Raw genomic sequence first — 24855 nt, forward strand, 5'->3', positions numbered from 1 at the left:
ATATCTACCTTGTCGTGACACCAGGGGGTGAATGAGGTGCGTATGCTACTCACATCGTAACATAATACTTCTGCATAACATTTGCCATATTTAATTAATAATTGGCACGGGTTCAAACAGAGGTGCTGCCTGACCTCGAGTCATGAAGGGCTACAGTGGCTGCTGGTTTTCATTCCTGCTTTTATTCATCAGTGGCTGATTTAGACCTGTGTTACTCGGTGTGTGGACTCTCTGGGCAATCAGTGACATTAGCTGATTAATTATGGGCAAGGGCGAAATGGAAAACCTGCAGCATTGCAGTCCTAGAGGACTGTTCTACACCCCTGTGTCACGCCCTGACCTTAGTTATCTTTGTTTTTTTTTATTATTTTGGTTAGGTCAGGGTGTGACAAGGGTGGTAGGTTTAAGTTTTTGTATTGTCGAGGTGTTTTTGTCCAGTCTAGGGTTTTTTGTATATCTATGGGGTTTTTAGTATGTCGAGGTATATGTAGGTCTATGGTGGCCTGAATTGGTTCCCAATCAGAGGCAGCTGTTTATCGTTGTCTCTGATTGGGGATCCTATTTAGGTTGCCTTTTTCAATTTGGGTTTTGTGGGTTATTATTATATGTATAGTTGCCTGTTTCGCACTAGTCATATTGCGTCACGGTCCGTGTTGTTATTTTGTAATAGTTTTGTTCAGTGTTGCATTTGTTTAATAAAGAGAATGTACGCTTATCACGCTGCGCCTTGGTCTCCTCCTTATGACGACCGTGACACCCTGGGTGAAAAGCATGATTGGTATCCTCCTCTTTTCTTGGCTAAACACATAGTATAAAGCCACCACGTATGCACGCACACATACTCAAACAATACATAGTGGTGTAGGGTGATAGCTAGCAAACAAATGTAGCTATTCAAGCGCAGCTATTTACAGCTGTATTGATTTAGAAGGGGTCTGTGTTAGTGTGTAGGTAAGTGTGCTAATGTGATAAGAGATCCATATTGTAATACAACACTAACACAGACCCCTATTACTCCAACTTGTAATACAACACTGACATTGTGAAATATGAGAAGACATTGCCTCTCTGAAGAGGTGAACTATCTTGGATATTCTGAATATCTTTGTTGTTACCTGACTCTTTTACAATCAAAGCTACTTGTAATATTCGATTTTTCTGCGATCACAATTAATATTTTTAAAGTGCGGAAATATATATTTCTCACGTAATCTCTGTAACATATCAGGTTTAAGGTTCATTTATCCATTTATGTGTGTTTGCCTTTTCAAATAAAGCCAACATGCTTATGTGTTACTGCAAGTATGTGTGCTTATGAATATTTGTTTGTGGCTTACCATATACAGTGCATTCGGAAAGTATTCAGACCCCTTCGCTTTTTCCACATTTTGTTTTGTTACACCCTTATTCTAAATTTGATTAAATAACCATTTTCCCTCATCAATCTACTCAGAATAAGTAAAAACAGGTTTTCAGAAACTATGGTTGCTAAATTGAAAAACAGAAATTCCTTATTTACATACGTATTCAGACCCTTTGCTATGAGACTCAAAATGTAACTCTTGGGCTCCCTGTTTCCATTGATCACCCTTGAGATGTTTCTACAACTTGTTTGGAGTCTACCTGTGGTAAATTCAATTGATTGGACATGATTTGGAAAGGCAGACACCTGTCTATATAAGGTCCCACAGTTGACAGTACAGGTCAGAGCAAAAACCAAGCCATGAGGTTGAAGTAATTGTCCATACAGCTGAGAGACAGGATTGTGTCGAGGCACAGATCTAGGGAAGGGTACCAAAACATTTCTGAAGCATTGAAGGTCCCCAAGAACGCAGTGGCCTCCATCCTAAAATTGAAGAAGTTCAGTACCACCAAGACTCTTCCTAGAGCTGGCCAAACTGAGCAATCGGGGGAGAAGAGCCATGGTCAAATCTGCATCAGTTATCTTAATTGGAAAGTATCTAGGAATAGGCCACTCTCTTATCAAATAAATTATTTACTTGCAACACTGCAGTTATATCGCAAGCATAGTATATTACTATGTCTGCTATATGGTTTTTACTTGCTTCTTTACACCTATAAAAACATCTACCACATTATCCAGATTGGTATCTGTATGCCTATTATAATCAATACTTTGTCTGTTGTAACCACACCCTTTTTAATCACGTTTCAGGTAAGACCCAAATGCAGACTGTGTTGAAATAAAAATGTTTATTACAGCAACAGGCGAATGACAGGTCAAGGCAGGCATGGGTCGATAATCCAGAGTTGTGGGGGAATGGTACAGGACTGCAGGCAGGCTCAGGATCAGGTCAGGCAGAGTTCGGGAATCAAATCAAATCAAATTTATATAGCCCTTCGTACATCAGCTGAAATCTCAAAGTGCTGTACAGAAACCCAGCCTAAAACCCCAAACAGCAAGCAATGCAGGTGTAGAAGCACGGTGGCTAGAAAAAACTCCCTAGAAAGGCCAAAACCTAGGAAGAAACCTAGAGAGGAACTAGGCTATGTGGGGTGGCCAGTCCTCTTCTGGCTGTGCCGAGTGGAGATTATAACAGAACATGGCCAAGATGTTCAAATGTTCATAAATGACCAGCATGGTCGAATAATAATAAGGCAGAACAGTTGAAACTGGAGCAGCTGCACGGTCAGGTGGACTGGGGACAGCAAGGAGTCATCATGTCAGGTAGTCCTGGGGCATGGTCCTAGGGCTCAGGTCCTCCGAGAGAGAGAAAGAAAGAGAGAAGGGGAGAATTAGAGAACGCACACTTAGATTCACACAGGACACTGAATAGGACAGGAGAAGTACTCCAGATATAACAAACTGACCCTAGGCCCCCCGACACATAAACTACTGCAGCATAAATACTGGAGGCTGAGACAGGAGGGGTCAGGAGACACTGTGGCCCCATCCGAGAATCCAGAGTAGGGGCGAAGGAACAGGATGGCAGGCAGGGTCTGGGGCAGGCGGCGTGGTCAGGCAGACAGGCTCAGAGTCAGGACAGGCAAGGGTCAAAAAGAGAGACTGGGGAAAAGTAGGAGCTGAGACAAAACGCTGGTTGACTTGACAAACAAGATGAACTGTCAACAGACAAACAGAGAACACAGGTATAAGTACCCAGTGGATAACGGGGAAGATAGGTGACACCTGGAGGGGGGTGGAGACAAACACAAGGACAGGTGAAACAGATTAGGGCGTGACACTTTTACAATGAAAGCTTGGAGGACAACACAATGCGTGTATGACCACAGTTACTTGATTGTACACAGTCAGTCGTGTTCATATCTTACTCCAACATGCTCCGGTCCAAGGCCTTTTGAATGAAACAGTTCCAGATCTGTAGCCTTTGATAACAACCAAGGGAACCTAAACTGATTCAGGCGAGTCTGTCAGAATCGCGGTTCTCTGTGGAAGCCTGTCGGTTGTTTATTCTGATTGAACATTCTATATATCTTTCTCTTTGGTGATCATGTGTAGAGGTGAAACCAATTAGTCATTAACCCAAATTTGAGCAACATGTCATTTAATCAAATAACCACAGCATAATATTTTTTTGCATAGCTGTGGCCATTTTAATGGAGCTGGTACTAAATACTTCAGAAAATAATTGCTAGAAATTGATACGAATATGGTAGGTCACTGATATTGCCTGTGTGAATGTTAGCACGAATGTGAGTCACTGCTCGTTAGCCTGAACGCTACTGTGAAAACTCAACACATCATATTCTCTATTATGTGCTTAAATGGAGCAAGAAATTAACAAAATGGCATGTCATGACATGTTTTTCCGAAAAGCATTTAAATGACAAAAAATCTATCCAACGAGGTAAGAGAAAAAAAACATAACAACAGCAAAGTGGCTAAATGGTGCCATGTCCTCCAAGAACTGCAGTGTGTATCAATATCAAAGCTCTATGCACTGAAGTCATATTAACCCTTTGTCACACACACCCCATATACACTCACATCACATTACATTGGACAGTGAGTGATCCAACCAGGAACCGTCTCTCAGCATACCATACAAGGCAGAGTGGGTGACTGTCATCTGAGGGCACAGAGGGCAGGAACATGAACTGCACAGCCTCGAGGTGGAGCTAGCTAGTTAGAGGTGGGCACTGGAGGGAAATGTTTCAAACCCTAACCAAGGCAAAGCCAGCCCCAACAGCTGGAGACGTAGTTAACTGTCCGTTACAATCAGGGAGCCAGCACTCAAGTTCAACACTCAGCAACTCGACTAGGCCTCCCAACAACGCATCCAGCCTCTCCCTTGGAGCTTTTTTCCCCCTCCCATATGCGCCTATGAAAAAACGTTGCCTCCCTGACACACATGTCTGCTGCTGTATGTTTTGGCATGAGATGCGATTTAGAGGACTTACCTCTCCTGTCTTTTTCTGGCCAGAAGACATATAGGAAGCAATGGAGAGTGAAGGGAAAAGGTTAACTAGTGTGTCCAAGTACAGAGCTGCCATTTTGTAGATTTCTCTGTTTGCCAACAGTTATAGATAGCTGTCCACTAGCTGTGTTTATGACTAAGCTATTCAGCAATGACTGTTCTTCTGTTGTGGACTTCTGTAGAGGTCTTGTCGGTTTGTTATTTTTCCCCAGGTGAAATGGATTTGTCTACCCTTCTCCCCCTCACAATGTGATTCAACATGGCTGCCATTAGGTCACAAAACACTCTAGGGGCTCGATTCAATCCATATCGATGAGGTTCAGCGTGATAGTGTAATTGAAATGTATAGGTAATTTCCGATTGAGCTGACATATGTAGCGTTTACTGTGAATGCAGTCGCCGCTGACGCGGGAACATCGCCTTTTAATGTCTATCACGCTATAGCACAGCTCTTCAGCACTACGGATTAAATAGAGCCCTAGATCTAACTGCTGCTTGCTGTTATTGCTTGTCTGTTTATTGAACATAAATACTATTCCCTTCTCTGGAGCAAATAGGCAAAATACCCATCAAGCTGTTGCCTAAACAGTTCATCAATTTGATCATACACACACGGTGATCTATCTCTTGCCTATCTCTTGCCTTTTTTGTTGGGTGTATAATTTCTAGTGCCCCTAATATCAGCAACAGAATGAGCTGTGTGCTGCCGTATGGCAGACGGCCCACGCTCCACCTTGCCAACACTACACACCTCAGGCCCTCTCCATGGGCCTCTGGCAATTCATCAACGCTAAGCGTGACAAGAAGCCGAGGACACATCTTTATTATTTTAGCACAAATGTAAGGTGTTCCATCGATTCTCCTGCCATTTTCAACACCTTCGTATACAGCCTTTCTTTCTCACTGTCTCTTAGTCCTTGACCCTGTTGAGGTCAGTTTACACAGCCCGCATCGCTCTAAGCCGAGGAGGTTTTGTGTAAGACGCTGAGGGTCACTCCCTTCACTCCCGTCAAGGGTCATTCCTTTCATATCATGAACTGTTTGAAGTGACAGCGCAAATATAACACACATATTTCAAAGCCTTTTTTTGTAGCTTTATCTAAAATGGCTGCCATGCAGGTCACCAAGCAGTATGGATACAAGGGTTTTCCTTTTTTATTCTCTACCCCTTACCCTTTACCCTTTATCTTAAAATCTGCCATCCATCTTAGGTCTTACCCTTCCTCCTTATCCCTTCCTTTTACCCTTCCATCCTTACCTTACCCTTCCATCCTTACCCTTCCATCCTTACTCCTTACCCTTCCATCCTTACTCCTTACCCTTCCATCCTTACTTCTTACCCTTCCATCCTTACCCCTTACCCTTCCATCCTTACTCCTTACCCTTCCATCCTTACTCCTTACCCTTCCATCCTTACTCCTTACCCTTCCATCCTTACTCCTTACCCTTCCATCCTTACTCCTTACCCTTCCATCCTTACTCCTTACCCTTCCATCCTTACCCCTTACCCTTCCATCCTTACTCCTTACCCTTTACCCTTCCATCCTTACCCTTCCATCCTTACTCCTTACCCTTCCATCCTTACTCCTTACCCTTCCATCCTTACCCCTTACCCTTCCATCCTTACACCTTACCCTTCCATCCTTACTCCATCCTTACCCCTTACCCTTCCATCCCCTTCCATCCTTACCCCTTACCCTTCCATCCTCCATCCTTACTCCTTACCCTTCCCTTACCCTTCCATCCTTACCCCTTACCCTTCCACCCTTCCATCCTTACCCTCCTTCCATCCCTTCCATCCTTACTCCTTACCCTTCCATCCTTACCCTTCCATCCTTTCCTTACTCCTTACCCTTCCATCCTTACCCTTCCATCCTTACCCTTCCATCCTTATCCTTACCCCTTACCCTTCCATCCTTACCTTCCTTCCATCCTTATCCTTCCTTACCCTTCCATCCTTACCCCTTACCCTTCCATCCTTACCCCTTACCCTTCCATCCTTACTCCTTACCCTTCCATCCTTACTCCTTACCCTTCCATCCTTACCCCTTACCCTTCCATCCTTACCCCTTACCCTTCCATCCTTACTCCTTACCCTTCCATCCTTACTACCCTTTACCCTTCCATCCTTACCCTTCCATCCTTACCCTTCCATCCTTACTCCTTACCCTTCCATCCTTACCCCTTACCCTTCCATCCTTACCCCTTACCCTTCCATCCTTACTCCTTACCCTTCCATCCTTACTCCTTCCATCCTTACCCTTCCATCCTTACCCTTCCCCCTTACCCTTCCATCCTTACCCCTTACCCTTCCATCCTACCCTTCCTCCTTACCCCTTACCCTTCCATCCTTACCCTTCCATCCTTACCCTTCCATCCTTACCCTTACCCTTCCATCCTTACCCTTCCATCCTTACCCTTCCATCCTTACCCCTTACCCTTCCATCCTTACTTACCCTTACCCTTCCATCCTTACTTCCATACCCTTCCATCCTTACTCCTTACCCTTCCATCCTTACCCTTCCATCCTTCCTTACCCTTTCCATCCTTCCATCCCCCTTACCCTTCCATCTTACCCTTCCACCCTTACCCTTCCATCCTTACTTCCCCTTACCCTTCCATCCTTACCCCTTACCCTTCCATCCTTACTCCTTACCCTTCCATCCTTCCATCCTTACCCTTACCCTTCCATCCTTACCCTTCCATCCTTACCCTTCCATCCTTACTTACCCTTACCCTTCCATCCTTACCCTTCCATCCTTACTCCTTACCCTTCCATCCTTACCCCTTACCCTTCCATCCTTACTCCTTACCCTTCCATCCTTACTCCTTACCCTTCCATCCTTACCCCTTACCCTTCCATCCTTACCCTTCCATCCCCCTTACCCTTCCATCCTTACCCCTTACCCTTCCATCCTTACCCCTTACCCTTCCATCCTTACTCCTTACCCTTCCATCCTTACTCCTTACCCTTCCATCCTTACCCTTCCATCCTTACTCCTTACCCTTCCATCCTTACCCCTTACCCTTCCATCCTTACCCCTTACCCTTCCATCCTTACTCCTTACCCTTCCATCCTTACCCCTTACCCTTCCATTTACCCTTCCATCCTTACCCCTTACCCTTCCATCCTTACTCCTTACCCTTCCATCCTTACCCCTTACCCTTCCATCCTTACTCTTTACCCTTCCATCCTTACCCCTTACCCTTCCATCCTTACCCCTTACCCTTCCATCCTTACCCTTCCATCCTTCCATCCTTCCTTACCCTTCCATCCTTACTCCTTACCCTTCCATCCTTACTCCTTACCCTTCCATCCTTACTCCTTACCCTTTCATCCTTACTCCTTACCCTTCCATCCTTGCTCCTTACCCTTCCATCCTTACCCCTTACCCTTCCATCCTTACTCCTTACCCTTCCATCCTTACTCCTTACCCTTCCATCCTTACTCCTTACCCTTCCATCCCTACCCTTCCATCCTTACTCCTTACCCTTCCAACAGTTAGAAGAGATCTATAGCTACGTGTGGTACTGTGTTATCTGCGGTTTGCACAGGTCACAAATACGCAATCAACAATAAATAGCAATATGCCAGTGTAGTGCATGGGGGACTGATTTTGTTTTTCATTTGTTCTGTTTTAGGCTAAGGACAGCGATGATGATGAAGAAGTTGTCCAGGTTGATCGGGATCACTTCATGGATGAGTTCTTCGAACAGGTCAGTGCAACAAAACAACTGCAATACATGTCAGTTTTGGCATGCGAAATATCCTAATAACCATTATTACAAACTTAACCTGGTAGTTTCTTGTATCCACACGTCTGCAGGTCACATTTAATAAAAGGGTGCAAATTGACTAATTAAGGTCTATGCATAATGCCATGAGGTCATAATTGGCAATTAACTGGTAGTAAATGCCTTATAAGTGCCATATCTCTAAAGTTAAGGTGTTACTGTTTTACGTGTTACCCATTTACTAGTGTTTCCAAGTGCAGTGTTATTAATGCCATATTATAATGGGGGCCATCAGGCCACCTAATGTAAACACACGAAAAGAAAATAGGCCTACTGGCGACATTACCTCCAGGTCATGTTCCCTTCAGCTTTATCTTTCAAAATTGAAAGTGCTTAAGCATAATTTCTTTCCACATTCATCCTATGCAACAAGGAACATGCCATGAGAGTTAAAGGAGAAGGGGCAGGATATGCAAATAGAGCAACATTATGATTGGTGTGTTCAAACACAAGAAATCGGAATGATTTGCATACTAACTGACGATCCAATGGTGGGGGAAAATACCAATGTGTGGAGGATGTAACAGCTTTTAAGTCCCTCCCCCTGGGTTTCTTGTGATTTCTTTTGCCTAATATGTCAAAATTGAGTGACATTTCTCTTCTTCCTACCATAATAAGACTGCAGTCAATCCATCAACTCTATCAGTGGAGGTATATTTTATACTTGGGAGATGCTGCCAGAACTCTTTATCGCTGAGTGTTAAGTCTTAACGAAGACATTAACACCCTGGATGTTTGACAATATGGCTACAGAATGTCCCAGCATTTCTGGGAGTACAGACAATCTGTGGCTTAACATTTCCAGTAGTTCATTCTTTGTGTAAGACCGCTTCATTTTATACACAGAGGAATTGTTTTCTCTCTTTGGAAAGGCTTTTAAAGCAAAAACCTTGAACAGATACCCAGTTATCTGCAATACAGCACCATGAATCGCAAACAAAATCCCCAACTCTGGTCCTTGTCTTTTGATAGGCATCTTATCAAGCCTGGAAGACCAGGTAGACACTGTTAGTGGGGCCCCGAGGGGCTAGCTGGGATTGAGGACACCTGCCTTTGAAGAGCTCTGATGCTGCTGCAGGCAGGGTGCAGTCATTGAGCCTGGCTTAGCTATGCTCCTCACTACCTTATGGGCCGTGGCTCAACTCCTCTGTCCTAATGACAACGAATCTGTCTGCTTTACAAAGCTTTCCTCTAAAACTATTAAGTGAACACTATAGGGGAAGGGGGAATTGGCTCAATCTGGGCTAAACAATGATTCACTATAAAGCATGAGTTTATTCGGTATGCCTTAGCTTCATTGCGGAAGTAGCTCACAAGCCATAGTCGTTGAACTCTCTGTCCCATAGACAGAACAATAGGAAGAGCTATTAATAATGGAGAAGAGAATGAATAGGAATGCAGAGCACATAGATGCTCATATCCATACAGTCATTGCAAAAGTATCTGCATATCCACAAACAGTGCCAAGAATAGGGGGACTTTGACACGTCTGTATCTGCCTTTGACACATCTGTATTGGGAATTGGATTACATAACCCATTCAGATGGAGAGGTGGAATGAATGCAGAATGTGTGGTTAGGCTGCTGAGGCTGACTTTGCACAGGATTTCAGGGGAGTTAGTCAGAAGTTCTTGGAAATGTATTATCTGCAGGCGCCTCTGCACATTCTGTGGGGTTTGGAGACGTTTGAACACCCACCATTGAAACAGCGACCGTCTTGTATCATACAAATGTTAGATAGAGATGTTGATCCCCAACACATGACGATATAGAGCTAATACTGTAATAAGGTATTAAAAATATAATCAAATTTGATTTGTCACATGCACGTGTTCAGCAGATGTTATTGCCGGTGTATGTATGGATGTATGTTAACAGGTTTCGCTGTGATGTCTCAGTATGAAAACCATTTAGACTAAATAACATTCCTAAATTCCTAAATTGACTTATGTGGACTTCCCCTGCTCTCCCATCCATCAGAAAGTGCTTCCATTGGGTCGTCATGTCAGTCGATGATCGAGTGTGTGAGGCAAACCGGTCCATGATGAGGTTCAGAGGCCTCAGCTCTCCCACACCATACACACATCCTCTCCATGGGTGGCTGTGGTTGGTCAATTCCATAGAAATAGAATTACTAGAACGGAAAAGCCCCTTAGACCACGGCCATTTGACAGTACACTCCTTTAAAGAGTATAGGAATTAAGCCCTCGTGTATGTTGCCTCTGCCTCCTCCTTCTCACTCCCTGTGCAGGTGGAAGAGATCCGAGTCTGTATAGATAAGCTGTCAGAAGATGTGGAGCAGGTCAAGAAGCAGCATAGCGCCATCCTGGCAGCGCCCAACCCTGACGAAAGTAAGTCTCGGTGGCCACGAGCCACATCCATGAGTTTGGAATGGATACTTTTAAGGCGGGGCCAATTCCATACCAGTTCCATACGGCTTTCCCTCAGTCCTCATGGACTCCATCTTGCAGCACTGACAGGACTGGATAGGTAGATGTGATATGCCAGAAAATTCAATATTGCTTTCCAGTTTAGTATTGGTGTCAAATCCTTTCAGGTCTGTGTGAGGGGGAGTAAGTAAGGGCCTTAGGATAGCCGAGACAGATTGGTTTAAGTGTGTGTGTGACCCTGGCTATATACCTGTGGGAGATACTCCACCCACGCACTCAGTGAATGTGACCCCACCCACTCATCTCTTACTGAGTCACACCCGGCCCACGCACACACACCCGGCCAACACACACGACTCAACAAATGAATTTGCAAGGGTGGGACTCCACCCACTGGTTGACGAGGGTTCACCACCACACTCACTGAATACTCAATGAAACGTTTTTTTTTTGTGTGTGTGTTTATTGTGACAATATTATCATTATTATAACACATTTTAATCTTACCGCCAATGAAGACAACACATACATTTGCCTTAACATGAAATGAAGTTGTTTGGAGGCAGGCATCAAAAAAAAAGAAGAGCACTAAGGTATTACCATGGATAACACTTATGAGTATGGTATAAAACAGACATGAAGATGTGTGTAAATATATAAATACAATGGTATTTTCGCCAATAATTTGATTGAAATCCAATCCTGTTAACCTTCAACCACTACTTTTAGGCCCTTATGACTGTCTGGCATTTTGTCAAAACCTCAATAGGGCCCAAAAGATCCCACAATCAATCAGCCAAGAACGTACAGTGAAAGACGTTTCAGTAAACGGCCCCTTCATTGTTGCCGTGCTGCTGTACTGCCGTGCAGTGGTTAGGAGATGAGTGTAGTATGTTCTTTAGAGTTCACAGTGACCCAGGCTGCTAGTGACTCAACTGGAGTGAATGAATGTTTCATTGCTAATGTTTAGGCCTTGTCAGACAACCTCTAGTCTGGGTTCATCCAGAGTCTCAGGGCAGGCAGTGGCACAATACCTACTGTACCGTCCTCACGTCATCCTTCAGATTTCACTTCCTTTTCTCACACGTTCACATCACTTTCATTGTAGCTCCTCAATGTGTTTTTGCATTAAAAAAAAAATGTTTTTGCCTTATGATTTCAATATTTGATTTCAATTTCTACACATGCATGTTTTATCTTATGTAATGTTGTTGGACTGTTTCTGTCTTTTTCTGTCTGTCTGTCTTTCCTTCCTTTCCCTCCCCATTTCCCCTCCTTTTTTTTCTTGTGATGCATGCTTCATGAAGGACTTGCTCCAGGGGACTTGTTGTTGGAGTTCAGTTTTTGTGAGTGAGCTAACTGGTTACTAGTTATCTACCCAGGTGGTTTAACTAGTAAGTATGTGGTTGCTATGCTATGTGTGTGTAGGTTGTCTGATTTCTTTATGTGATAAATGTGGGGAATCTGGTCATTTGGAACATTTCTTTGTGACTAAAGCGTCTACGTAGGAAGAGCATTGCTTACATATATTCGCATAAACATAATATCTTTAGATTCACTGTTATTATTGATTATATTAAATATTCCAACTCAGACAGTAATGTACGTTGTCCCTACAGAATTGCCAGCATATTTCTGTTTCTGTTGTTTTTTATGATATTCATGCTAACTTAATCTTACATTTATGTTCTCAAAATGAACCAAAAGCTTAAATTTGGCCTCTCCCTATGTCAAGCCATTCCAAATCATGTTTGTAAGTCAGTGGATGATACAAAATGCATTCCAGTGTGCTTCCTTGAATAATGCATGCTGGGAAGTGTAGTTGTTTACTGAAGAAATCTGTGTCGAAAAATCATCTTCAGTTATCATCACTTGGAAACCCAACGCTGTAGCCTGTAGTTATTCAGATTGCCCTGTCACACTTTGCTATTTTCAAATGAATTGTGAATCGTACAAGGAACAATCATTCTTGGACTTAGCAACGGAACATGTTTAAATCTCATGCCTCTCTCCAATCATGGCCGAAGGGCATCTCCATAATGTATAGTGAAATCCTGAGGAATCACTCAATTTGAGTTAGCACAGAATTCACTTATCACGTCACACACAGGGTGAACACAAGGACAGGGAGGACCCGTCAACAGAAGGCAATACAATACACGGCAGCCAACTTATTTATTAGTAAGCTATTTAGTTGTAGTCTTTATGCATTTACACTTACAGATATAAAATGCCTTATCGGTAAAGGCCTTATAGGAAAGGGCCTTTCAGGAAATGGTCTTAAAAGTAAAGGCCTTATAGGTAAGGGTTCGTTTTTTTTTTCTTAGAGGCCAAAAGCTAAATCTTTCAACTGAAATGGCTTTGTGTTGTAGCCAGCTCTTGTGTCTTGAAATATAGATCACGGCTGCTAGTCCCAGACAACAGTATTGACCCACAAAGAGGTGTCGTTGTGTGCAAATATGAGTTGCCAGTTCAGTGACATAGGACCCTTTTTGCTTTGGGAGAATCGATAGACAGGTCAAATGCAGAGGCGTGGAGTAGTTACCGGACACCTTAAATACACTAACATTTAGACATAATCTCAGAAAAAACAGCACGGTATTGAAAACATAACACAACCCAACAATCAAGGCATCCAGTGTTAACCTATTAAGTAGCAGACAGGAGCTTGTTAGCATCTGATTGGTTTGTTGATAGCACCTAAATTGTGTCCAGTGATTACAGGTTCATTTGCACTAATTGAATCGAAATATACCCCAAACAAATATCATAAATCTACAATGGCTTTCCTTGCTGATACAGTACTTTCAAAGGAAATTGACCTATCTGTGTTGTCTGTATGCAAATGACTGGTTATCCTAATGTTCCTGTAAATATATCAATGACTTACTTGTGATGGACAGAACAGTCCCTCCATTTCAATGCATATAATAACGCCGTAGAGCAGTTGTAGAATACTGTATCATTGTAGTAGCTTACTATTGTGTATGACGAATATCCTTTTCTACCACAAAATTAGATTTTAAATGATATTATTTTAGTGTGTTGAATGATTTATTTTAAACCTTTCCGGCTCTCAATAGTGCTAAACTACACTCTTATAAAAAAAGGATTTCAAAACGGTTCTTCAGCTCTCCCCATAGGAGAACCATTTTTGGTTACAGGTAGAACCCTTTTGGGTTCAATGTAGAGCCCTCTACATGGAACCAGAACGGTTCTATCTGGAACCAAAAAGGATTCTTTAAAGGGTTCTTCTATGGGGACAGCCGAAGAATCCTTTTAGGTTCTAGATTCTTTTAGGTTCTAGGTACTTCCTAGCGTCAGAATTAGATATGTTTCTTTATGATTCTTGAAGTACGAGGCACATGTTTTACGATTAACCAGCGGATGTAGGTGCTGCACTCTTGTGAAAACTCTTATCTGAGGTAAAGCACAAACTATCTTAATGAGCCGACAGCCAAATTACAACACGAGAGAAACATGCCGGCAATTAACTCATTAGTTATCTATAATCATGGATAGACGTTATACATTTGTTGTAGATAAACAAATTATGCATATGAGTTTCTATTACCAGTTAATGATGTGTTAGGAGATAGTCCTCTTGTTAGTGGAGTGCTCTGGAAAAACAGATTTTTGCACTAGACTAGATGAGAGTGTTGGGGTGTTTGCGGAGGTGGGCGAGAGAGAAGGGAGGGATTGAGGGAATTACAGGTGCGAAGGAAGGAGAGGATGAGGTAGGAAGTGAAATATGAGGGAGGGAGGGAGGGAGGGAGGGAGGGAGGGAGGGAGGGAGGGAGGGAGGGAGGGAGGGAGGGAGGGAGGGAGGGAGGGAGGGAGGGAGGGAGGGAGGGAGGGAGGGAGGGAGGGAGGGAGGGAGGGAGGGCTGAGCTGGTTTCCAGTGACTGAATGAATGGCACTGCAGCGGTAATAAATCAGCCCAAACACTGCAGCTGAGTCCCACACACACAAACACACTCGCGCGCACATCAGCACGCACACACACACACACGCACACACACAGTGTGCACTGTTTCATGCATGAGTACATTTTCATATAGATGCAAACACACACACACACACACAGGCTTAAACACTGTCACACACACTCATCCACTCCAACCTATACAATCCCATATTCTTTGTCTAGATAATAAACTGATGAATAACCTGATTTTCACATACAATACCACTTTTCATTCACCCACTAGTATGTTTGCACACTGTTATACATACATGAGAAAATTTGCAATATCACTCGCATACAATACAATCATTTACTGACAACCTAAGTTGTTTTATCAGTGGTATTGTGATTGACACAGGTTGGGAATTGTGATAACTGAATATTGTTGCCATAATGGTATAATATGGAACACAATGTTGAGCATGGCATAATTTTGTCTCTCTTTCTGTATCTCAGAGACCAAGCAGGAGTTGGAGGACCTCACAGCTGACATCAAGAAGACAGCCAATAAAGTTCGCTCAAAATTAAAAGGTAATATAAAATGAAAATGGAAAATGTTGTGTGAAACACTGGAAAACACTTTGCCTGAAAAACACCATGTCAACCAACGCTGCACGGGTTAAGTTGTCCACGCTAGATGTTGAACACAAGATTAGAACCTCTTGGCTACGAAGGAAATGATGTCAAACCTACCCTATTTATCTTTTCCATTTTCATACTGAACCCGCTACTTAAACACTTGCTCAGAGCCAGAACACTTGCTTCATTAGATTACCTGACTAGAACACTAATGGTCAGAAAAAGCCAATGAAGACATTTATGTAAAGGCAACACAGCAGACTACTATAGCGCAAATAAAAACACAAGACAATGTTTAGTCTTTATCAGCCCCTTAAATCCGAGAGTGTTTGTCCTCAATGGAGTCCCCATGATCCTAAAACAAAATGGTTACGATGAACAAAAATGACGATATTTGCTACATCTAGTGGCCCCCTGCAATAACGTCAAATGAGCGTCTCAGGGACTTTTGTTAAGGACAAGAGTCAATTGGGGTCAGAGTATCATCTACAACAATTGTATTTTAAATGAGGGGAGAATTATAGCTAAGAGCAAAGCTGGATTGACAGTGAACAATTCAAGCCATGATGGTTCAAGGGCATTGCTGCATGAACGTGTGACGGTCGAGCAGTGAAACCATCTATCTGGGAGTTCCATCCAACCATTCGCCCCCACAACACACATCCCATTCACACTCGCATATGCAAATCTGCGTGCAGACATGTTATAATTTCCGTCCATATCTCGAACATATGGACAAATATTTGCAAACGTTGAATACACAGATCATACGGCTGTCTTGCAAGTATGTGTTTGTTTGAAACGTATCTGTGACATCGTCTCAATCGTCTCTCGCGGAGTAGATTTGTAATATAATTGAGTAGGAAGTAAAGATCAAAACAGAGAGCATTCAAAAATCTTGGGTGCTCTTTGATTTGACGTTATACAGAAAAAACTGCAAAATTTGTCAGTTGACTCTCAAATTATATATCTTTTTTTTACAGTAGCATTACTATACATTTCAACCCTACCCACTGTGAACACATGAATATATATAAATCATTTGGCATTTCAATCAGCTCATCTGCTGCCTAGTTATGTGTACAGTGGAGAACATAGAATATACTTCTGGGGGTTTTGCTGTAGAAAATAGGTTGTCTCTGGTGATCCCCCCAAGGGGCATATTGTAAAAAACAAAGCCGCAATGGAGCTGACATCACTCTTGTCATCCAAACGCCTTCTGCCTCCAGCCTCTGCCCTCAGACTGGCAGCATGCCAGGTCGCATATCAGTTGACGCCTGGATCTAGGTGCAATATGTTGCTTTGCTCACCATTTCCTAATAACTAATAAAGTGAGAATTGAAAAATTCCCTTTAAAAACTGTAATAGGACTTGATGGTGTAGCAATTTATATTTTAGGCTTTGCGTTCTTCTTAGGAATACTCTCTTGTGCCTCATGTGATTCAATAGCATTTTATTGAAAATTATTATTTTACAATGTAAGAACTACCATGTACAGTTGCTCACCAGTCTAGTTTGTAAACTAAGAAGCTACCTCCTCAGACTCCAAATACACTGAATAGTGCATTAAACCAGCAGCATCAGTACAGAAAAGGTAATCACATTCAGATGAGTTGAATGCCAAGTGCATTATACACTGTGCTCCAAAAATGCAACATTTTCCATCAGACCTCGTGTGAAAGATCGCCTCAGGTTTACAGGCGACTGCTATGCTATGCTACGTTATGCTACTACTCTGCTTCCTTGTACAGTATGCCATGCGGTAGCTTTGCAGTCCAGGAGAGAGAAGCAGCTCCTGTCGCATCCAGTCAGACAAAGTGTTTAACCAACAGAACAACAATGATCAATGACCTTTCAACCAGCCATGTAGAGTGTTGATATTTACTGAAAGACAGGTAAACCCCTTGTTTAAGACCACATTAAGGAGACCCCCCTTGGCATTATTATGCAAATCAGCTGAGTCATGACACAGTGAAAAATGAAAAGGCAGTAGGCAGCAAGCCAAAGGAAGTGCCTCACCGGGGAGCGCTGCTATACTGTAGGTAGGTAGCCGACCAACCATAGATCCACCACTCTAGATACAGTTGAAGTCAGAAGTTTACATACACCTCAGACAAATACATTTAAACTCAGTTTTTCACAGTTCCTGACAATTAATCCTAGTAAAAATTCAGTTAGGATCACCACTTTATTTTAAGAATGTGAAATGTCAGAATAATAGTAGAGAGAATTATTTATTTCAGCTTTTATTTATTTCATCACATTCCCAGTGGGTCAGAAGTACACTCAATTAGTATTTGGTAGCATTGCCTTTAAATTGTTTAACTTGGGTCAAACATTTCAGGTAGCCTTCCACAAGCTTCCCACAATAAGTTGGGTGAATTTTGTCCCATTCCTCCTGACAGAGCTGGTGTAACGGAGTCAGGGCTTTGTGACGGCCACTCCAATACCTTGACTTTGTTGTCCTTAAGCCACTTTGCCACAACTTTGGAAGCATGCTTGGGATCATTGTCCATTTGGAAGACCCATTTACTACCAAGCTTTAACTTTGTGACTGATGTCTTGAGATGTTGCTTCAATATATCCACATCATTTTCCTGCCTCATGATGTCATCTATTTTGTGAAGTGCACCAGTCCCTCCTGCAGCAAAGCACCCCCACAACATGATGCTGCCACCCCTGTGCTTCACGGTTGGGGTGGTGTCCTTCAGCTAGCAAGCCTCCCCCTTTTCCTCCAAACATAACGATGGTCATTATGGCCAAACAGTTCTATTTTTGTTTCATCATACCAGAGGACATTTCTACAAAAAGTACGATCTTTGTCCCCTTGTGCAGGTGTAAACCGTACTCTGGCTTTTTTATGCTGGATTTGGAGCAATGGCTTCTTCCTTACTGAGTGGCCTTTCAGGTTATGTCGATATAGGACTCATTTTTACTGTGGATATAGATGCTTTTGTACCTGTTTCCTCCAGCATCTTCACAAGGTCTTTGCTGTTGTTCTGGGATTGATTTGCACATTTCACACCAAAGTATGTTCATCTCTAGGAGACAGAACGCGTCTCCTTCCTGAGCGGTATGATGGCTGCGTGGTCCCATGGTATTTATACTTGCGTACTATTGTTTTAACAGATGAACATGGTACCTTCAGGCGTTTGGAAATTGCTGCCAAGGGTGAACCAGATTTGTGGAGGTCTACAATTCTTTTTCTGAAGTCTTGGCTGATTTCTTTTGATTTTCCCATGATGTAAAGCAAAGAGGCACTGCGTTTGAAGGTAGACCTTGAAATACATCCACAGGTACACCTCCAATTGACTCAAATTATGTCAATTAGCCTATCAGAAGCTTCTAAAGCCAGGATATCATTTTCTGGAATTTTCCAAGCTGTTTAAAGGCACAGTCAACTTAGTGTATGTAAACTTTTGGCCCACTGGAATTGTGATACAGTGAATTATAAGCTAAATAATCTGTCTGTCAACAATTGTTGGAAAAATTACTTGTGTCATGCACAAAGTAGATTGACTTGCTAAAACAATCGATAGTTTGTTAACAAGAAATTTGTGGAGTGGTTGATAAACTAGTTTTAATGACTCCAACCTACGTGTATGTAAACTACCGACTTCAACTGTACGGTAGATTCTCTAGATTGATCAGGAAGTTATGCAACGATAGGGAAACCATCATGAATAGATATTGTATGACCTCACAGATGCTGTGGGTAAATACGCTATAGATTCCTTGCATTATCCACATTACCACAGGTGCACTACACAAGATACAAGACCGCAGATTGGTCAAGAATACATAACTTAAAATCGATCATTTCAGACACAAACTAAAACAAATCATACTTATTATATGTAGTTGATATCAAAATACCTGAAGCACCATGAGGCAAACATCTCAAACATCTCAGTGTCCAACACACTCGCTGCTGATAGACCACCACTAAGATACTATACAAACGTGCACAAGAGGTCTGTTTTTGGGGCGTGAATTCAAATACCAGTAGGAGTTTTAGACTAATCTCCTTTGAAGTATAAGCTCCCTCTGAAGCCAGATAGGAAACCACTCACTCAATGGCGCTGAGTCACATTCCTCTAGCTTCGTTCTTTATTTTAGTACAATAATCTAGACGACTCCCACTCATCTGGTTGTTTCTTCTAAATTGCATTATAAAAGACTTTGCTGCCAAGAGAGGGCTTCCTCTATCAAAGGTAATGAACGGTGATGGGACATTGACGTCTGGGCACCATGCAGCAGCAACAAAACATCCAATCAGCAATATGGAAATCTCCTTTGCTTTTGATCTAAGGTGGTTTCAAAGTGGGCCTAGCTTATTGAGACACCAGCGGAGCACTGTGTCTTTGACCAAGGCGCACAGTAGTCATAAAGACAAATTACAGGAAGAGTATGTGCAATATGGTAAGACAATTAATCTGGAATATTTTTTTTTATTATTATTTGTAAGGGTCGAGTAGTGAATTCAACCACAAAGACCAGGGAGGTTTTCCTATGGTTTGCAAAGAAGGGCACATATTGGTAGATGTAAAAAAAAAAAAGCTAACATTGAATATCCCTTTGAGCATGGTGCAGTTATACATTTTTACACTTTGGATGGTGTTTCATATATATATATATATATATATATATATATATATATATATATATATATATATATATATATATATATATATGTATATATGTTTACCTTTATTTAACTAGGCAAGTCAGTGAAGAACAAATTCTTATTTTAATATACCCACTCACTACAAAGATAATGGCACCCTTCCTAACTCAGTTGCCAGAGAGGGAGGATACCGCTCACGGATTTCACCATGAAGCCAATGGGGATATGAAAACAGTTACAGAGTTTAATTGCTGTGATAGGAGAGAAGTGATGATGGATGAACAACATTGTAGTTACTCCACAAAACTAACATAAATGACAGAGTGAAAAGAAGGAAGCCTGTACAGAACAAAAATATTCCAAAACATGCATCCTGTTTGCAATAAGGTACTAAAGTAAATCCTGCTAAAAATGTGGCAAAGAAATGTACTTTTTGTCCTGAATACTTAGTATTATGTTTAGGGCAAATCTGAGTACAGCACCACGCTTCATATTTTCAAGAATGGCGGTGGCTGCATCACGTTATGGGTATGCTTGTCATCTGCAAGGAAGAGGGATTTTTTTTAGGATAAAAAGAAATAGAATAGAGCTAAGCACATGCAAAATCATTGAGGAAACCTAATTCAGTCTCCTTTCCAACACCACTGTGAGATAAATTCACCTTTCAGCAGGATGATAACCTAAACATAAGGCCAAATCCACACTGGAATTGCTTACAAAGAGGCTCTAACGGAAAAACCATGTACATTTCACGTGAACATACGTGAAGTGCTACAAAAACACATTTCCATGTGATCATATGTGATCTTGTGGGAAGTTAATGTGATAACGTGACAACATGTAAAGCAACCTGTGATACACGTGAAAATGTGATCACAGGTGAAGTGTTCCATGAACACAGGTTTTCACATGATTTCACACATGAAATTTCCTGTGAAATCATGTGATTTTCCACATATTTTTTCTTCAAGGGCGACATTGAATGTTCTTCAGTTGCCTAGTTACAGTTTTGACTTAAATCGGCTTGAAAATCTGTGGCAAGACCTGAAAATGGTTGTATAGCAATGATCAACAACCAATTTGACAGAGCTTGAAGAATTTTGAAAATAATAAGATGCTTACATTGCACAATCCAGCTGTGGAAAACTCTTAGAGACTTACCCAAAGGTGGTTCTATCAAGTATTGACTCAGCAGTGTGAATACTTACTGTATGTAAATTAGATATTTCATTATTTAATTTTAAATAAATGAGCAAAAATGTCTAAAAACATGATTTCACTTCATGTTTTCACTTCATTACGGGAATATTGTGTGAATTCAAGCTTGTAACACAACAAAATGTGAAATACTTCAAGGGGTGTGAATGCTTTCTTAAGGCACTGTATATTTATAATCCCCTAATCCAAACGGATTATTAATTTACCTAGGTCTTATCAATAGCTCTTATAAATTTCTAAGTGATAGTGCATGGAGATTGGTGTTATTTCTATTTGTAAAGTAGATATCTTTCCACTTGGAACTGACAGTTTGCTCGACCTTATTAATGATGTCTTTGCGCGTAAAGGCAGTGGAATGATGAGGGAATCAAGTCAAGATCAGAATACAGCATACCGGTAGACACACCTCTGCCACACCTCCAGTTCTATGATCTCCACCCCAAACGAATAGCTGGCTGGCACATGCTTTACCTCATGCTTATGTTCAAGGTCACGATAAAGCCTAGAGAGAAAGGTGCATAAAAAGGGATTCGGTTCCATTTACGCGCATAACTTGGGTCTGAATTCCCCTATCGGATTTGGTACTGTATGATGACTCATTAAGTAAAATGCCTTTATTTATTTTTATTATTATTTTTTTATTATTATTTTTTTTTACAAATCTGTTGTAAAATAGTAGAATTGTATCATCAGGCCTGGGCCTATATGTAATTGTAGCATTAGCATATTGCACATGACATACAGTACTCGTTGTTCCACCCAAGATGACATAATGTTAGCATATTAGCATGCTAGCTATAGTACCAGCAGCATACCACCCTGCATACCACTGCTGGCTTGCATCTCAAGCTAAGCAGGGTTGGGTCCTGGTTAGTCCCTGGATGGGAGACCAGGTGCTGCTTGGAGTGGTGTTGGAGTGCCAGTAGGAGGCACTCTTTCCTCTGGTCTAAAAAAATATCCCAATTCCCCAGGGCAGTGATTGATTGACACTGCCCTGTGTAGTGTGCTGTCTTTCAGATGGGATGTTAAATGGGTGTCCTGACTCTCGGAGGTCATTAAAGATCCCATGGCACTTGTCGTAAGAGTAGGGATGTTAACCCTGGTGTCCTGGCTAAATTCCCAATCTGGCCTTCAAACCATCATGGTCACCTAATAATCCCCAGTTTACAATTGGCTCTTTCATCCCCCTACTATTCCCCAGGTTGCTGTTGTAAATGAGAATTGTGTTCTCAGTCAACTTACCTGGTAAAATAACGGATAACCGAGAAAGAAAGTACCAGACTCTGGTGGAGAGGTTTACTGACTGAAGTTCAGTGGAAAATGGGGGAATCTCCTGTTTGTTTGGTGGTTCCATTGTTTATTTCTCACAGTTTCTTGCCTCTTTCCCAAGCAATCGAGCAGAGCATTGAGCAGGAGGAGGGGCTGAACAGATCATCTGCAGACCTGCGAATTCGTAAGACACAGGTGAGTCACTCGCTCGTATCTTCTGCACATCCACTGAGGAGATGCCAAGTACCAAAAAGGTGTTGATCAAACATAAAGCTGCTGGTGTATCATAAAGACAGAGAATACATGGCTTCACCACCAGTTTAGCCTTCTGACAACTACACTTTTGCAGACTTTGCTTTGAAAAAGAAATGAAAACAAATACTATTTGAATACAGGTCTGACATTTAAAGCTATATTGTTATTGTAATCATGTGGTCTGATGCCTACCCAGAATACCACCAGTTAGGCCTAGAGTATAAATCTTCATATAGTAGGAGACTTAAGGGATACCCCTATGAAGCGGGAATTCCTAAGGCCTTCATGACCATGGACCGTGATGCACCATTGAATGTAAAAGCTCATTGACATACATTTGTCTTTTGACATGATAGAAAATGTGTTAGATTGATCATGTCATTTCAAGGATGAAGTAAGTAATTATGTAGCACCGAAGAATGAAGCTATGAAAGATATATTCAAATGTACTTTTAAGATTAAACAACTTGGCATATATCAAGAGTTTTAGAAAAGCCATGTGAGAAATGTGCTTAAAAACGAACAATTAAAGATTAGGATATATGTTCCGCTGGCTTGGGGTAGGTCCTCCCCCTTGGGTTGTAACCAGTTCTCAAATTAACCGGGGATAGTGAATTAAGCTTCATTCTCAAATAAAGATTCATTAGGTTATGACATCTGTAGGAGGACTAATTATCTTTCCCATAGGACCACATTTAAAAGCCTTGGTTAACTTTAGAGTAACACAAAAACCAAAGGTATGTTCTTTGAATATGAAGTGAAATTATGACACCACCACATTCTCTGAATAGAATTGTGAAAGATCGTCAATCTGCTCAATTACAAACCGTTATCAATTGTGGCACAAAGTGTTTGTTGGTAGTTAAAACAAATATACTTTTAAACCAAAGTATACACCTCACACACACACATGGTTATGGGCTTTAAAAATGAAGACACCTGTACCATGTCAGATATAGAGTTGAAATATATTACATTTTGAGTTTGCACCCCAATATTACACTTTATATACAGTTGAAGTCGGAAGTTTACATACACTTGGATTGGAATCATTAAAACTCGTTTTTCAACTACTCCACAAATTTCTTGTCAACAAACTATAGTTTTGGCAAGTCCGTTAGGACGTCTACTTTGTGCATGACACAAGTACCTTTTCCAGCAATTGTTTGCAGTGTAACGGCAGATCTCCTCTTCGTCAGAAGAGGAGTAAGGATCAGACCAGGATGCAGCATGGTAAGTGTTCATAATGTTTTTAATAAAGACAAATGAACACTCGAACAAAAACAATAAACGATAACGTGAAATCTACAAAAACCGAAACAGTACAGTGTTGCGACAAACACACACACGGAAACAAACACCCACAAAACAACTGTGAAACCCAGGCTACCTAAGTATGATTCTCAATCAGAGACAACTAACGACACCTGCCTCTGATTGAGAACCATACTAGGCGGAAACAGAAACCAAACATAGAAAAACAAACATAGACTGCCCACCCCAACTCACGCCCTGACCATACTAAATAAAGACAAAACAAAGGAAATAAAGGTCAGAATGTGACAGTACCCCCCCTCCCAAAGGTGCGGACTCCGGCCGCAAAACCTGAACCTATAGGGGAGGGTCTGGGTGGGCGTCTGTCCACTATGGCGGCTCTGGTGGCTCCTGGCGGCTCCTGGCTGACTGGCGGCTCCTGGCTGACTGGCGGCTCAGGACAGACGGGAGACTCTGGCGGCTCAGGACAGACGGGAGACTCTGGCGGCTCAGGACAGACGGGAGACTCTGGCGGCTCAGGACAGACGGGAGACTCTGGCGGCGCTGGAGAGGAGGAAGGCTCTAGCAGCGCTGGACAGGTGGGAACACCTGTACGCAGAAGACGGAGAGACAACCTGGTGCGGTGGGCTGCCACCGGAGGGCTGGTGCGTGGAGGTGGCACTGGATAGACCGGACCGTGCAGGCACGCTGGAGCTCTTGAGCACCGAGCCTGCCCAACCTTACCTGGTTGAATGCTCCCGGTAGCCAGGCCAGTGCGGCGAGTTGGAATTGCCCGTACTGGGCTGTGCTGGCGAACCGGAGACACCATGCGTTAGGCTGGTGCCGTGTACGCGGCCCGAGGAGACGCACTGGAGACCAGATGCGTAAAGCCAGCTTCATGGCACTTGGCTCGATGCCCACTCTAGCCCGGCCGATACGAGGAGCTGGAATGTACCGCACCGGGCTATGCACACGCACTGGGGAGACCGTGCGCTCCACCGCATAACACGGTGCCTGCCCGGTCCCTCTCGCTCTCCGGTAAGCACGGGAAGTTGGCGCAGGTCTCCTACCTGGCTTCGCCACACTCCCCGTGTGCCCCCC

General features: G+C 42.4%; 1 protein-coding gene across 1 annotated transcript in view; it reads left to right on the forward strand.

Moving 5' to 3' along the window:
• Nucleotides 1-24855, forward strand: part of LOC135553979 (syntaxin-1B) — a 69844-nt gene that overhangs the window by 26815 nt on the left and 18174 nt on the right. Inside the window, exons 2-5 of the mRNA XM_064985955.1 lie at nucleotides 8043-8117; nucleotides 10447-10546; nucleotides 15009-15083; nucleotides 22367-22440. Coding sequence (XP_064842027.1) covers nucleotides 8043-8117; nucleotides 10447-10546; nucleotides 15009-15083; nucleotides 22367-22440 — 324 coding nt within the window. The remainder of the gene's footprint in view (nucleotides 1-8042; nucleotides 8118-10446; nucleotides 10547-15008; nucleotides 15084-22366; nucleotides 22441-24855) is intronic.

Source organism: Oncorhynchus masou, chromosome 14 (assembly GCF_036934945.1).
Source record: "Oncorhynchus masou masou isolate Uvic2021 chromosome 14, UVic_Omas_1.1, whole genome shotgun sequence".
Taxonomy (NCBI): Eukaryota; Metazoa; Chordata; class Actinopteri; order Salmoniformes; family Salmonidae; genus Oncorhynchus; species Oncorhynchus masou.